Source organism: Lynx canadensis, chromosome D4, assembly GCF_007474595.2.
Source record: "Lynx canadensis isolate LIC74 chromosome D4, mLynCan4.pri.v2, whole genome shotgun sequence".
Lineage (NCBI taxonomy): Eukaryota > Metazoa > Chordata > Mammalia > Carnivora > Felidae > Lynx > Lynx canadensis.
Window position 1 is genome coordinate 40,306,285 of NC_044315.2, and position 15,625 is coordinate 40,321,909.

A 15,625-nucleotide genomic window follows, 5' to 3' on the forward strand; every position below is an offset into this window, starting at 1 on the left:
ATGGAGTATTACTCGGCAATTGAAAAGAATGAAATCTTGCCATTTCCAAGTACATGGATGGAACCAGAGGGTATTATGCTAAGCGAAATCAGTCAGTCAGAGAACGACATATGAGGACTTTAAGATACAAAACAGATGAACACAAGGGAAGGGAAGCAAAAAGAATATAAAAACAGGGAGGGGGACAAAACAGAAGAGACTCTTAAATATGGAGAACAAACTGAGGGTTACTGGAGAGGTTGTGGGAGGGGGGATGGGCTAAATGGGTAAGGGGCACTAAGGAATCTACTCCTGAAATCATTGTTGCACTATATGTTAACTAATTTGGATGTAAAAAATAAATTTTAAAAAATAAAGTGTAGGAAAAAAAGAAGAAAATGATTCTTTGATTCTTTCTAAGCTAGTAGCTCTACTTTTTTAAATGTCAACTATAATTGGATACATTTTTAAAAAAAAATTTTTTTTTTCAGAGAGAGCACAAGTGGGGGAAGGGCAGAGATAGAGGGACAGAAGATCCAAAGTGGGCTCCACACAGAGGGCAGGGAGTTGGACGCAGGGCTTGAACTCACGAACTGTGAGATCAATGACCTGAGCCAAAGTCACTCAACCGACTGAGCCACCCAGGCGTCCCAATAATTAGATACATTTTGATTTGTGGAGCCTCACATCTCAGTAAAGTCATCTCATCTATTTATGGAAAAAAAAAGTTTATTCTTTGATGAAAATGAATTCCATGAATCTCAATCGTTTCTATTTGGAAAAGCTGGGAGAAATACCACATACACACATATGCTATTATCACTAAACAAGCAAACTGTTAGAAATGTGAACACCTCAAGCTTCTAAAAGCATCAAGTGTGTGAATAAACTCCAGTCATCCTCATTTTGTGAATGCTCCCTATCTACCCCAGCCAGACCGCATGCTATTTCACTCAGCCCCGCTGCAGGAGTGAGGAAACTATGGTTCCACCTGCCTTGCCCTTGGTTACCTGGCTTAGGCAAGTTCTCCATAAGGACATTTACCACTGTTTGAATTTGAAAATAAAAAACAAACAAAACTGGGGCGCCTGGGTGGCTCGGTCGGTTGAGCATCCGACTTCGGCTCAGGTCACGATCTTGCAGTCTGTGAGTTCGAGCCCCGAGTCGGGCTCTGTGCTGACCGCTCAGAGCCTGGAGCCTGTTTTGGATTCTGGGTCTCCCTCTCTCTCTGACCCTCCCCCGATCATGCTCTGTCTCTCTCTGTCTCAAAAATAAATAAATGTTAAAAAAAAAAATTTTTTTTTAATTAAAAAAAAATGAAATCTATACACAGATGCTATTCAAATTAATGGCTGCAACTAAGTATTTATAGTATGACAGGCCCTGGGTGAGGTGCCAGGGTTGCACCTGGCACCTCTAAGATGGGCAGTAGAATCCCATTTGACTAATGAGAGACTGAAGCTCACAGAGAATCAGATTAAGTAACGTGCCCCTGGTCACACTGCCAGCAAGTGGCAGAACTCAACCCGTGTCTGCTAACCTGTAAGCCCACCCATGTTCCTTCTACTTTCTCTCTCACATGCCTTCCTGAGAAGACACAAACAAATCGAAATTTCAGGGATGCTTAAAAAGAGGCTGATTTCATTTGATTCTTCGTCCCACTTGAGACTTCAGCTGTGGTGACAGCCCCTTTCATTCTACTGCGAATGGCTTAGAAATGCAATTGCTTGTTTATTCCTCTAGCAAGAACTAAACATATTGGATAAAAAGCTAAGCATACTGGGTAGAAATCTGCCTTGGGAAATGAACTAGAAAATCAGGAAAAACCTTTATCCATGTACACTACACATCTGCTTTCTTGCAAATGGGACAAATTATTCATTTGGACACAAATTACATGTAGCCCTCGAACCTCTCTTCTGATGATATCGATAGTGTAAAAGCCAAATCAAGTACTGACCCAAATGCACCTTGCTCTCCAGTCCTGTTTTTTTTTGATGCCTAACACTTTTGCATTATCCCTCTGATATATAATGGCATCTCATTTTTATTTCTGCCTGGGAAATTTTGTTTTCTCCTAGCAATTTTAAGTTTTTCAATTATTTTAAGTGTTAAAAGTGTATTGAGGTGAGAGCAAATGGGTACAAGAATCTTTATGGGGTGTGGAAATGTTCTTAAATTGGATTGCGTTGGGGGGGTGGGCAAAATGGATGACGGGGGGTCAAAAGGTACAAACTTCCAGTTAAAAAATTAGTAAGTCCTGGGGATATAAGGTACAGCATGGTGACTATGTCTAATAATAACATGTTGCATATCGGAAAGTTGCTAAGAGAATAGATCTTAAAAGTTCTCATTACAAGAAAAATAATGTAACTATGTATGGTGACAGATGTTAACTAGGCCCACTATGATGATCATTTTGCAATATATACAAATATCAAATCATTATGTTGTACACCTAAAACAAATATAATGTTTTACGCCAATTATACCTCAATTTAAAAAAAAAAAAAACTGGACTCTAGTGATCTATGAACAATTCTGTAAACTTCCTAACAATCACTGAATTGTACACTTAAAAAGGAGTCAATTTTATGGTATGTATTTACACCCCTCAATAAAGCTGTTTTGATTTTCAAGTGTACTGAAACAAGGCTAATAGATAGGGAGGTGAATTCTCCTTCCTGGTTGAGAAGATAAAAACATCTCATTGTTAGAAACCCCTGAAGGGAATTCCTTTTCTGCTCTAGAGAAGAAGGACCACCCTTTCCTTTTGGAACAACGGAGCGTCTACATCCCATCCCTGCCAGATGTCGTGGCACATACGCCAAAAAAGGATTATCTCGTCTTCGAGGCAGCCAGGAATGCTGCACAGTTATTAAGCACCTCCACAGGACGGAAGGAGGGAATATCTAAGAAGGCTGGAGGAGGAGAGGTGTCCCCAAGTCTTCAATGATGAAGCAGAACTGGCCAGGTGATGAAATGGCATATCCAAAGCTGGGAAGTGAGAAAGGACTGACCTGGGAGCTGGGGCATAGAAGAGGAACTACAAGCACTTCAGCATGGCTGGTATTAGTCCTGTTAAGAATGCAAACATCTGGGAGCCACCCCCGCCCCAACCTACTGAATAGGAACGGCTCATGCGGGGGAGAGTAGGAATGTGCATCTTAACAAATCACCCACTCCCCTAACCTGGTGACGTATGCACACTAAAGTATGAGAACCAATGAGCTAGATTCTAGGGAAGGCCTTATATGTCGTGCTAAGGTGTTTGCATGATACCTTAAAGGCAGGGGTGCCTGGGTGGCTCAGTCGGTTAAGCCTCCGACTTCGGCTCAGGTCATGATCTCACAGCTTGTGAGTTCAAGCCTTGCATCAGGCTCTGTGCTGACAGTGCAGAGCCTGGAGCCTGCTTCACATTCTGTGTCTCCCTCTCTCTCTGCCCCTCCCCTGCTCACGCTCGGCCTCTCCCTCTCGGTCTCAAAAATAAATAAAGATTAAAAAAAAATACTTCGAAGGCAATGAGAAGCTGTGAACAGATTTTAAGGTAGGACTTGAACTTTAGGAAGAGCAGTCTGGCATGGCACATTGCTTTGGGGTTGAGCAAGAACCCTAGAGCCCCTCCACACCAGGAGTGCACACACACTGTCCCCTCCTTTACCTTTTAATTTAACCTCTTACACCAAGTAACTGAACACAAGCATACCTTTTACAGGTCACGGTCTCCTGTTAACATCTAGGTGCTACCTGAAAAGACTGTAACAATGCCACGACATTCGCCAGTGTTAAAGAGGGGATGGTCCTGCACAGCATAATGTCTAGAAAAACCAAAGGTTACCATATATACCACTACGTGTCAATAGGGAAAAGCCATTTTCAAAATATGAGTGAGAGTACCAATGCCTTCCTGACAAATATCCACGCTTTTCTGCTTTGAGCCTCTGTTTCCCATTCTCTTTTGTGGTTAAGTGGCTTCTCCCCACCACCTCAGGGAAGGAAAGGGTGAGGACTATAAACGCAGAACTGCCTGGGCTGGAGTCCTGGGAGTAGCCTGAGAGGTACCTGCATCTATCCTAAAGGAATCCAACTGCGACAGGGGTTGCGCCGGAGCCTGGATGGGCCGACCCTCACACGGCCAGTTTCTTACACAGTTGGGAAAACAATGTCAAGCATCCACACGTGCAGCCTCAATAACAAAAGAGCCAAGAGCCAACGTTTGTGCCCCATATGCTAAGCCCTTTATAGGACTTTAATCGCCACAATAACCCACTGAAGTAGGTTTTATTATGTTCATTTCACAGATGAAACCAAAGCTTAATTTATCCAAGGTAGTACATGGAGGAGAAGTTCAAACTCGTGTCCGTCTAACTCCAGAACGTGTACCGTACCACTTCATGGGATGTGTCAAATAAATTCCTGTTTTTTCCTAGTTTTTGATGCTTATAGGAATATTAAGAAAACAAGCAAATTGAATTCAAAAGGCTTACAACACATTATAAACAACTTACGTATAGGCCCTGAAATCACCTAGTACAAAGGTCAGCAAAATTTTTCCATAAAGAATTGACAAATATTCAGGCCACGTGGGTCATACAGTCTGTGCCCCAACTATTCAACTCTGCAGTTTAGTGAAAGCAGTCCCGGGCAACCCCTACACAACCAGACAGGGCTGTGTCCCAATATAACTTTACTGACAAAGACAGGAAGGAAGGGGGCAGAGTACATTTGTCCTTCTAAGTCTGCCACCCTCTGACCTAGTGGGAAGGGCACTGAATGTAGAGTTAGAGCACTTGACTTCTAATGCCAATTCCATGCCTAAGTGAGTTGAGGGACCCTGGGCCAGTCACTTCCTGTTTCTTGAATGCATGCTTAGAGAGTTTCCCTCTCAGTTGGCTGCAAAAATAAGGTAAAAATATATCTGAACACACAGATTCTTCACCAAACCCCTAAGTAGTAGGCAGTGGCAGCAACATCTTAAGGTAAGCAAAAGGAAAAGAGAACTACCACTTTCAGAGTAATCCTGAAAACGCTATATGCCAAGCTTCGTGAAGTAGACCCTTACTTCAGCCTCATCAGCACCCTTACGGGTAGGTACCATTATTCTCGTTTTATAAATGAAGAGCATCAGACAGGTTAAATATATGCCCGAGGTCACAGAGCAAATGGGAAGCCAGGATCTGAACCCAAGCTGGCCCTCTTCAGAAGCTCGATACTGCCGTGCACAGGGAGTGCTCCTGGGCAGTCAGCCCTCAGCCAGTGATTCTGCACAATGAGTACTCCTGGGAGAGGCTTTGCAGTTAGGCCTCATTCCCCTCTCTTGAGGAATCTCTCACCCTGTCATCTGTCTTGCCCTCCTCCTTTCAGAAAGATCATACCCTCTTTGGCCTGAGAAATGATGTGAGAATCTGAGGTTTGTTTCCTTTAGTTCTGAATGGAAGGACTGCACTCATGAGTTGAAAAAAGACCAGGAACCCCAGAACTCTGGGACGGAGCAGTCCAAGGAAGCGGGGAGAGACAGCAGTGGTGCGCCATGTGGTTCTGCATCTCAGAACTCAGCCAAGAGTAAGAGTCTATGTGATGAAACGTAAGTCTATGGAATTACTCAGGCATGTCTGACTTGTCTGCCTCCTTAACCACTGCATTGCAGTGGACAGTCATTTGTTTAAAACTTCCGAAACAAGTTAAGAAAGGACAAAGCAAAACCAAGAAATAGAATCCTCACTGCTTCCTTTATAAAAAGGCGGGGGGGGGGGGGGGGGGGGGTGGAGCCGAGGGGACCGGAGGGGAGGGGAGAAGAGAAGGAAACACATTCCCCGAATACAGGAGGACACATGTGTCTCCCCACTGTCAAAAAAGAAAATAGAAAAAGACAGACCCCAGCTCCCTAGCTGAGCACTGCAGCAACACACACAGCACTGCCCTCCTGCCTCAGCCACACAGCCCCTGCACGCCCCCCACTTGCACGCAATGGCCTCCGTCATGCTTCATCCTTGCCCAAGCCTGTTTCCTCTGCGGCTCCCTCCGCTTCAAGGAATGAAGGTGTGAGCTGTCCCGCTGCTGCCTGCTGAAATCCACCCCTCAATATGCAGATCAAAACCACCATCTAGATCATCGATGTCAAAGCTCAAGAGGACTTCAGAAATAGATGGCCAATGTCACCTCTTTCACGTTACCTGTGAGGAAACCAAAGCCCAAAAGGCTTAAAGGGACTTGCTCTTCCATCACACAGCTGGGTAGTAAAGACTAGGTCAGGAAACCAAGTCAGCTGCTTGCGGGTGGGGGCATGACATCCTGATGACTGCCCTGTGAGTGTCCTCTCCTCTTCCTAGGAGCACCAGGGTACTTACACTCTGTCTGGCCTCTCCCCTACTCCAAGTTAGAGTTGTGCGTTTGGGCCCACATTCTCAAGTGTCTGCTCCTTATCTTACCCACCATGTTATCCCAGTGCTTAGCTACACCTGCATACAGTGGGCCTTCAGAGGGCTATAACAGCCACTGACAAACAAAACACCAGAAAAGCACCTGCCTCTCCACCTGGGGTCCTGTCTCCCTCCAATCAGCCTCCACGCACTGCCAGACAAAGCCACCTACAGCGTTGGTCTCTCCAGACCTCTCCTTAGCTTAAACCCTTAAATGCACATGGTAATACCCACAATTTGGCATGAAAGAATCGGATGGCCCATCCTACCCTTCCAGACTCATTCTCTGCCACCCGGAGCACTACCGACTCTCCCCCCACCTCTATACCTTATGCCTGCTGTTCCCTCTCCCTGGGACACACTTCAAGAATTCCCCTCGTTACCCACTCTCTCCTCATGGTTAACCCCTATTCATCCTGTAAGATCCAGATTTTCTAAGAAATGGCCTCCTCAAGGAGACCATCCCTGACTACCCATCCTCCCTTTAGGATGAGGTGCCCTCCTTCTGCATTCCCAAAGCACCCTGGCAATCCTCCTTTATGGTCTCAGCACAGAGTATTACATCTATTTGTCTGTACACCTGCTCCCATTCCCTACTAGACCCCAACTTAGAGCTGGAGCTGTGTTTGCCTCTACAGCACCTAGTGCAATATTCAACACATCAAATTAGACTGAATAATTCTTACTTACTAGTTGCAATCAGACCCAACAAATACATATATGTCACGTTATTTCATTAAAATATTTTAAAATATGTAGGCCCTATGTATATGTCAGCATAATATCAGCAATACTAAGGGGACATGCCTAAGGATCTCAGCAGGGAAGCACTTTACTACACAGCCACAGTCTTTAAATAAAGAGCATAAGTAGCATAATGGCATTTGAACCTTCAGGCATTCGACACTTGAGGAGTCCCTTTAGAGAGGTGTGGTGACACAACCAATATGGCCAACTGGCCAGGGTGGAGGACCAATATCCACTAAGCAAGGAGTGGGAAGAAAGTTCTGACACAGTCGGGGACCAACAGAAAGCTCTCCCCAGAAAGCCTCACAAGCACTGGGCAGTCTCCAGATACTCATCTTCTGGAAAGTGAGCACAGAGTGACTTCAGGAGACCCACCTGAGATGGCCACCGGGTCCCCCAACACTCGGGCCTGAGAAGATGTCAACAAATGGTTAGGTGGAAACCATGAGCCTCACAGAATTCACACTATCAGATTCACACCGTCGATAATTAGTAACAGCACCAACGGGCAGGGAACTAAGCTAAGAAGGGAAGGCAAACAGCTAACCCCAGGAAGACCGGAGACCTGCCTAGAAAGAGCATACCTGTGCTACTGGACTTGAGAGGAAGGAAGCGGGTATCCAGGTACGAAGGGACGGGGAAGAGAAAGCGAAGGCAAGTTTCACTGAGAAGGTGGCATTCCAAGAAGAGACAGGATTTCAAGAGACTCAAGGTTGAACAAATCAGGAAAACTGCCGGTTGGTTAACCTGAGGAGGACGTGGAGGCTGATGGCATAAGCTGATGCTATTTTTACCTCCCACTAATCTGCAGAACCAATTTGTAAACACCCTTTCTCAGCCCTGCCCAAATTCACGCACTCATAAACAGTCCCTCAGTAATGAAAAGTCACAGTGAGGGGGTGCCTGGGTGGCTCAGTCGGTTAAGTGTCTGACTCTTGATTTCGGCTCAGGTCATGATCTCACTGTTTGTGAGATCAAGCCCCAGGTGAGGTTCTGTGCTGATAGCACGGAGCCCGCGTGGGATCCTCTCTCTTCTCTCTCTCTCTTTATCTCTTTGCCCCTCCCTGACTCATGCTGTCTCTCAAATTAAGTAACTAAACATTAAAAAAAAAAAAAAAAAAAAGGAAAGTCATAGCAAGCCACAAAGGTGAGCGTAATCTACATGAGGTACTCCCCATCCCTGTCCTCTACACCCATCCCTCGTGTGTTAACAGCACCACAGTCCAGCCACACAAGGAACCCAGAATTATCACTGAACAGCTCCCCACCCATCCCCATCCGCTGACCCTCAAACTGGGGAAAAGGCCCCCAAGACAATTCCTCCTCCATGTTCTCCCTCACATCTGGCCTCTTCTTTCAAAGACCGTGGCCTCTGCTCCACTTTTGTCCTTACCTCCTCCCACATTAACTCTTGCAACAAGCCTCTCGCCCTTCCTGCCGCCACTTCCACAATCTGGCTGCATTAACTTCACCAGATTCTTCTTCCTAAAAGAAATAACCTTATCACACTTGCCTGGCTAAAAAACCTTCCAGATTCCCATTTTTCAGGAGATTTCACCCACACTTAGCATGATGCTCCAGATGCGGTACCACATGATCCAAGCTGGCCTCTGTGGTCTCAGCCCTCACTGGCTCTCCCTCCCGCTGGCTGGGGGCCCTGCTGAACCCAGGTGTGCTCTCATTCCTGCCCATCTCAACTTCCACAAAGCCTGTGCCATATCCCACTTGCTCTGCCGGGCACAAGCCTGCTCACCATGCAAGACCCAGTTCAAATGCTATCTATCTCTTTATCTTAAAGTCTCTGTCAGCCCCTAAACTAGGGTGGCATCCCTGAGTTGCACCTGTTGTCCTAGGGTAATTACTAAAAGCATCCCATTTACTCTCATGCTGCCCTGCTACGGACAATAAATTACATGACCATTCTACCTAAAACCTACCTTGATCCAAAGACAGAACTAGTTACTTGCACAACTGTGTCTTTTGCTAAGAGCGTATGTTCCTCAAAGGCAACAATGCTGTCTTATCTTAGTGGGCACCTCCAGCACGTACAGACTGTTAGCACCTGAGACGTACTCAGTGATCACTGGGGGAATAAAAGAATGAATCTGATTCTTGGGCACCTGGGTGGCTTATTGGGTTAAGCGTCCGACTTGATTTCGGATCATGTCATGATCTCACAGGTCGTGGGTTTGAGCCCTGCATTGGGCTCCACATTAACAGTGTGGGGCCTGCTTGGGATTCTCTCTCTCTCTCTCTCTCTCTCTCTCTCCTCTCTCTCTTTCTCTCTCTCTCTGTCCCTCCCCAGCTGGCATGCATGCACTCTCTTGCTCTCAAAATAATAAACTTAAAAAAAAAAAATGAATCTGATTCTTTAAAAAACTGTAGCAATCAATCTTATCTAAACTTCATCTAAAACTCCAAAGATAAATTTTCTAAGTTAGAATTAGATCTCAGAAACCCTGAGCCAAAAAGGCAGGCCACAAAAGCACCTGCCACATTAGCCGTTTCTTTCTTCAACCAGTGTTTCTCACTTTTTTCCATATAGCCTTCTTAAGGAGCCCTTTTAGACAATTTTTCCTAACCATACCCGCCATGAAAGTTTAATAACACTGAGATGTATATGTGCTTTATACATTAAAAAAGCCAGTATAAAGTTTCTTCTTTTTTACTCAACAATGGATTTGGAATACCTAAATAAATATTTTAAGTTAAAATAAATATTTTAAGTTAAATTGAATATTTTAAAGCTATTAACATTTAACTTTATAACTGTATTTGCTGAGTGGCTTTTAATGTGTCAGATTACACATGCAAATTTCCAATTTCTACATAACAATATCAATGCAACCAAATTTTTAACAGACATTCAAAACTGCTATTTTTCAAAGGTAAAACAATTGAAAATTTGTCTTCTTAAAAATCACTTTTTAAAGAAGTTATTTTGGGGAGTGCCTGGCTGGCTCAGTTAGAAGAGTATGTGACTCTTGATCTCGGGGTTGTGAGTTCGAGCTCCACACTGGGTGTAGAAATTACTTAAATAAAAAATAAAAATGGAAACTTAAAAAAAAGTTATTTTTAGTGAACTTTTGTTTCACAGAAGAAAAGAATTTTTAACTTAAGTAGCTGCAGATATTCATTCAGATACTACTGATATGTTCTTTTCTTAGTACCTGACAACTACTGATGGACTGAATAACTTTAATAGGATTAAATAATAAAATATAACCTGTTCCTATTTAATTTTCAGATACCAAGTCATTCATGAAAGCACTCAGGGCCAAACATAAGCAACATCCACAAGGCAGCCAATGGGTGGCCTGTACATAGGAGGAGGTCACCAGGAGAGACAGAACTTAAAGATCAAGTAACTGATACAAAGTTCTCCAGTCCTTCCCATCTATTTGTCATAGGTTTATAGTATTGACCTTGCATACATACTGTATATCTGTCATGAACTTGATGTGAACGTTGCTTACGTAATACCCAAGAAAACTCAAGGAAAGAAATTTTAATGCTAAGTAATAAGATATTGTTGATCAAGCTCTGAAGGGCCATAAAACCATTGTAATATCTAAGATGTTTTTGCCTCCCTCCAGAACCCATTTCTGCCACCCTTGAGGTTGCAAGCCCTAACTTCTGTGTTCCCACATTTATCCTCCTAGCAACTAAACGGAAAAACAACAACAACAAGAAATACCAGTTTACCTAAGAAAACACTCCATCCCCCAGCCACCATGACAGTTTCTCTACCACCATCACCTCCTGAGAAACTCTGAAAGAAAAGGAAGTCCCATTTTATTAGCTCTCCTCCCAAAAAGGAGCATCCCCCCCACAAAAGTATAGACTTCTAGAAATGGAAGAACACTTAGGGTTCATCCAGCCCCACCTTCTTCAGATGAGGAAACTTAAAAGAACCCTAAGAAAATGAGACTTACTCAATGAAATCACTAAGTTGTAGACAGAAACCTTATCAGTCTGGTGCCCCGTTGTATCTGCGGGCAGATGTCTGCACACATACTGAATACATGGCTAACGGGCAAATTACTGACAGAGAGCCCAGTTCGTCTAATTCCTAGCTACTTTTCCAACTACACCGCATGGCCCCCTTCTACTTCCCTAGGATATAAAATAATAGCCACAAAGCCTATCAAGTGTATATTAAAGTGTTTAAAAAGCTCCCCAGCTGAAATAAGCCATCTTAGTTTCACACACCCAGTAAAATTGAAGAGCCAGGTCTTGTTCACTCCGTGTAGACATGGTAGAGTGCTCAGACCAATGAAATGTTAGGGACTTTCTACAAGGAAGTCAAGGGTACCCAGTCCACAATGCACTACTTCCTACTTGCTTACACGGCCTTGAGCTCTATTCTGGAGTTCTTATACACATGTCATATCTCCCTACCTAGACAGAGAACCCTAGAGAGCTAAAACGGTGTCTTCTCTTTCTAAGGCACCTACCAAGTTTCAGCACAGAGCAAATGTTCAATAAATGTTTGCAAAATTTTGGGGCCTGGGTGGCTCAGTGGGTTGAGCCTCCGACTTCGGCTCAGGTCATGATCTTACCGTACGTGAGTTCAAGCCCCACAGCCGGCTCTGTGCTGACAGCTCTACTTGCTTCGGATTCTGTGTCTCCCTCTCACTCTGCCCCTCCCCCCCCCTCAAAACTAAAAAAACATTTTCTTTTTTTTTTTATTTTTTTTAATATGTAGTTATTTTTGAGAGAGAGACAAAGCGCGAACAGGAGAGGGGCAGAGAGAGAGGGAGACACACAATCCGAAGCAGGCTCCAGGCTCTGATCCGTCACCACAGAGCCTGACACGGGGCTCGAACCCATGAACTATGAGATCATGACCTGAGCCAAAGTCAGACACTCAACTGACTGAGCCACCCAGGCACCGCCAAAAATAAATAAACATTTTTTTTTAATGTTTGCAAAATTTATACCAATAGAAATGGGATACTGTGAGGGATAAATGTGAATTTGGCAGGAACAAAAAAATTTGTTTATACTTTGCTCACCTCCTAGGACCAACATAGTACATTACATGTTAACAGGAGCCTAATAGTTACTGAATTTAAAAAAAGAAAAATAAAGCAAATAATGAGAAATTATTAAGAAACATCATTTCTGCTTTTATTCATTCATTTAACAAATGTGTATTTACCAAGAAGCTGTGTGCCAAGCTCTCTGTTGTTCTGAGACCCAACTTCCCCCACAGAACTAGAGTCCTCCTCCCTAGCTAGAGTAGCTTAACACTTCGGTTCGTCTTGTAAGCAGTGGGCATAGCTAGGATGACTATGTATTTCTATAAGCCCAGGACAGTCCCAATTCACACCTACTGTCCAAGTGTTAATTATTAATAGCATCCCCTTTCTTTCTCAACAATGCTCCGGTCTAGACAATTATATAGCCCTAAGACTACCAAATCTTTTTAGAATAGCAGACTAGGGATTCAAAAATTCACTCCATATTTACTATCTACTTCCAGTCTTGCTTCCTCATCTATAATATGGGCATAACACTGATCAAATTAACTGGTTATACAAAGGGAAGCAGTTGGGAACAGGCTGGAACATCACATTTAGATCATTTTGCCAGGGCCTTGCATGCCAGATATATAAATACTTAATATATAACAGACAGCCATAAAAACTTTTGAGGAAGGGAGTGTATGTATGGCCAAAGCGCCATGAAAGTGTTACTACCTTGATTAAAGAAAAGAACTAAGGAGGAAAGAAAAACAGGAGGCTCTAGGTCATACCACAAACACAGCCTAAAGCTATAAATAAAGAAAGGTTGTCATGGATGAAAATAGCAACAAATATGCTATTTCATCACTTGCCTTTATGTTTAGTGTAAAAGTTTCAACAATAAATAGATGCAACTTAGCAAATTGTGGCTCATTGTTTTGTGGTCTTGGGGGTCCTCATTGCAAGGGACTGGCTGTAAGGAAGGTTCTCAATGACCCGGCTTGCCCTCTTGCCGGTCAGTCGTGTAAAGGAGCTGTAGTTTGGTTTTTGTTTCGTTTTTATATTAAGGGCTACACTGAGAACACAATTCGTTGTCAGGAGTTTTCCAACATGAAAGAGATGGGACTGGAATCTTAACCCGCCTCCTCCAGATCTTCCACTATTGCATCATTTGAAACTAAACCTCCTCCAGCAGCGACTTGTAAAATTCAAGTCAGGTAAAATGGCAGCAGCAGCAGCAAATGTGGGTGCTGCTACCGGCCTCAACTTCCAGCGCAAGAGGGAGCGTCTCTCCGGAACTGCCAAGTGCGGCTGAAAGGAACAATCAATAAATCAACAGGTCCAGAGCGCGCGCCAAAGGGTGCTCAGACCCCCGCGCGCCCGCCACCGGAGGAAATGGCTATTTAAATACAGTGGAGAAGTGAAGAGGCCGGAGTCGGTTCTCTCCCGTCCACCACCGCCACGGCGGACCTGCGTGGGAAAGGCCCGTGCCCTGTGGACGGCGGAGAAAGCACCAGTTCCTGGGCTGCTGCTCCGGTCCTGCAGCCCTCCGGCCCCTCGGCAGCCCGTGCCCTGTCCGCTCGCGCAAACACCCCTGGGGCTCCTTCCTCAGCCTGTCCTCCTCCTGTCACCGACTGAAGCCTTTCGGTTCTGCCACCTGGAAACTTCCACAGGAGTGAGATTCCACAAACCCCGAGGGCCAGTATCGGGACTTCAGGGTCAGACCTCAAAAAGCCCAGGCGCTCCTGAACAGTCTCAGAACAGCCCAGGGCTGCGAGTCCCGCGCTCCCGCACACTCGCACCCAACCACCCGCCGACCCGACGTGGTGTCCTCTATCCCACGACCCCGCGGTGCCGGCGCCCCAAACTCCGCAGCGCCTCTGCTCCGAGCGCCCTCCTCGCGGCCGCAGGGAAAGACCTCCCAGGCCGGGTGCCCTCCCCACCCCCCACCCCCCCGCAGCCCCTGCCCCCTCCTCCGAACCGGAGGCTGCCTGTCCCAGACTGGGGACCAAGGGGGCGGACCCTGGCCGTCCCTGCCGGGCTCGCTCATCCCTCCCGGACTCCAAGGACAGTACCCGCACCCCCACCAGCCAGTACCTCGTCCGCCTCCAGCTCTGCTCCGTTGCCTACAAGCGCCATGTTCCTCCTCAGGCTGCAGCCACCCAAAACCCAGACAGAGAGCTCAGAGCCTGCGAGGTTTCTCGACTCGGGACTCAGCCCAGCGCCCGTGAGGGAGGAAGGGGGCGGCCCCGGGCTCCCGCCGGGTCGCGGGCGGGGCCAGCGCCGAGCTGAGCGAGTGCTTTCCCCGCCCCCGGCGCCCGCAGACCAGCAGAGCATCCATTTCCCTAGCCCGCGCCAAGCGGCCCCCCTCGCCGCAAGCTCCGCCCCCCGCAGGCCTCGCCCCGCCCCCCCACGCGACTCAAACTGAAAAGTTAACCAGGTTCCCGCAACGAGTCTCCGCCCCCCGAGTGGGCGGGGTCACCCGTGGGTAGGGTCGCTTGGTGGGCGGAGTCATCTCGCAGGCCGAGACTTCGGTGGTTTGGCCCACGCTCTGGGCGGGTGCTTGCCGGGGCCCAGGGGCCCAGCATAGTGAGCTGTGCCGAGGCGTGGGGGCGGGAGAGGATGGGGCTCTTGGTAGCCTGGAGGCAAGAGAGCGCCTAGTTGACGAGGTCGAGGGCGCGCTACTCTACAGGCCGGTGGAAGCGTCCACCTGGTCCGTGGGCCGATGCCAGTCCGCTTGCGTCGCCACGTGAGACTCACAGATAATGGGGACCAGAGGGCAGCCCTGGGTCACTCAAGATCACCTGTCACCCAGAGGCCTCTGTCATGCCACGTGCCCAAACACTACGTCAGATAGAGGCACGCTGTGTTTACTTCTGTGTACGTTTGAAAAATAAAGGAAAATCCACGGAACAGATATTTATATAATTTGGAGCTCCTCTACCCCTCCTCCCACTCCCCTGTCTCGATTATGTCCGCATAACATCCCACACTGACTTTTGTGGCCCCAAACACATGTATCTAATTCATGCTTGAACTGTAAGCTGTATGAGGGTTGAGATGCTGTCCACTTCTAGGCTGTATCCTCAGCACTAGAACAGTGCCTTGCACATAATAGGTACCCAACAAATATTTGCTGGCTGAGTTTAGAAATTCATTCTTGCTTCTAACATGTAATAATTAAACTATCCAACTAGAAAATTAAAAGCTATATTTTTTAGGGTTGGGGTATTTTTTGTCTGCTTTGTTTCACACACAATCAAATTCGCCAAGTTTAATTCCATGACAAATGTTTACAAAACACCATCCCAAAAGTTCCCTGTGCTCCTTTGCTGTCATTCATGCCCCCTCCCCCCTCCATGGCCTCTGGCAACCACTGGTCTACTTTCTATCACCATCGTTTTGACTTTGCTAGAATTTCATATAAATTGAATCATAGAGCATGTGGTCTTTTGTGTCTGGTTCGTGAAAGGCTATTTAATGGTCATCCAGTGATAATCATAAAAATAG

At 46.0% G+C, this 15,625-nt stretch overlaps 1 protein-coding gene across 1 annotated transcript in view; it reads right to left on the reverse strand.

Annotated features, from left to right (window-relative positions):
* TTC39B (tetratricopeptide repeat domain 39B) overlaps positions 1 to 14,456 on the reverse strand; it is a 124,898-nt gene extending 110,442 nt beyond the window's left edge. Inside the window, 2 exon segments of the mRNA XM_030292952.1 lie at positions 14,213 to 14,413; positions 14,415 to 14,456. Of these exon segments, the coding sequence (XP_030148812.1) occupies positions 14,213 to 14,413; positions 14,415 to 14,456 (243 nt within the window).
* Positions 14,457 to 15,625: the final 1,169 nt, after the last annotated feature.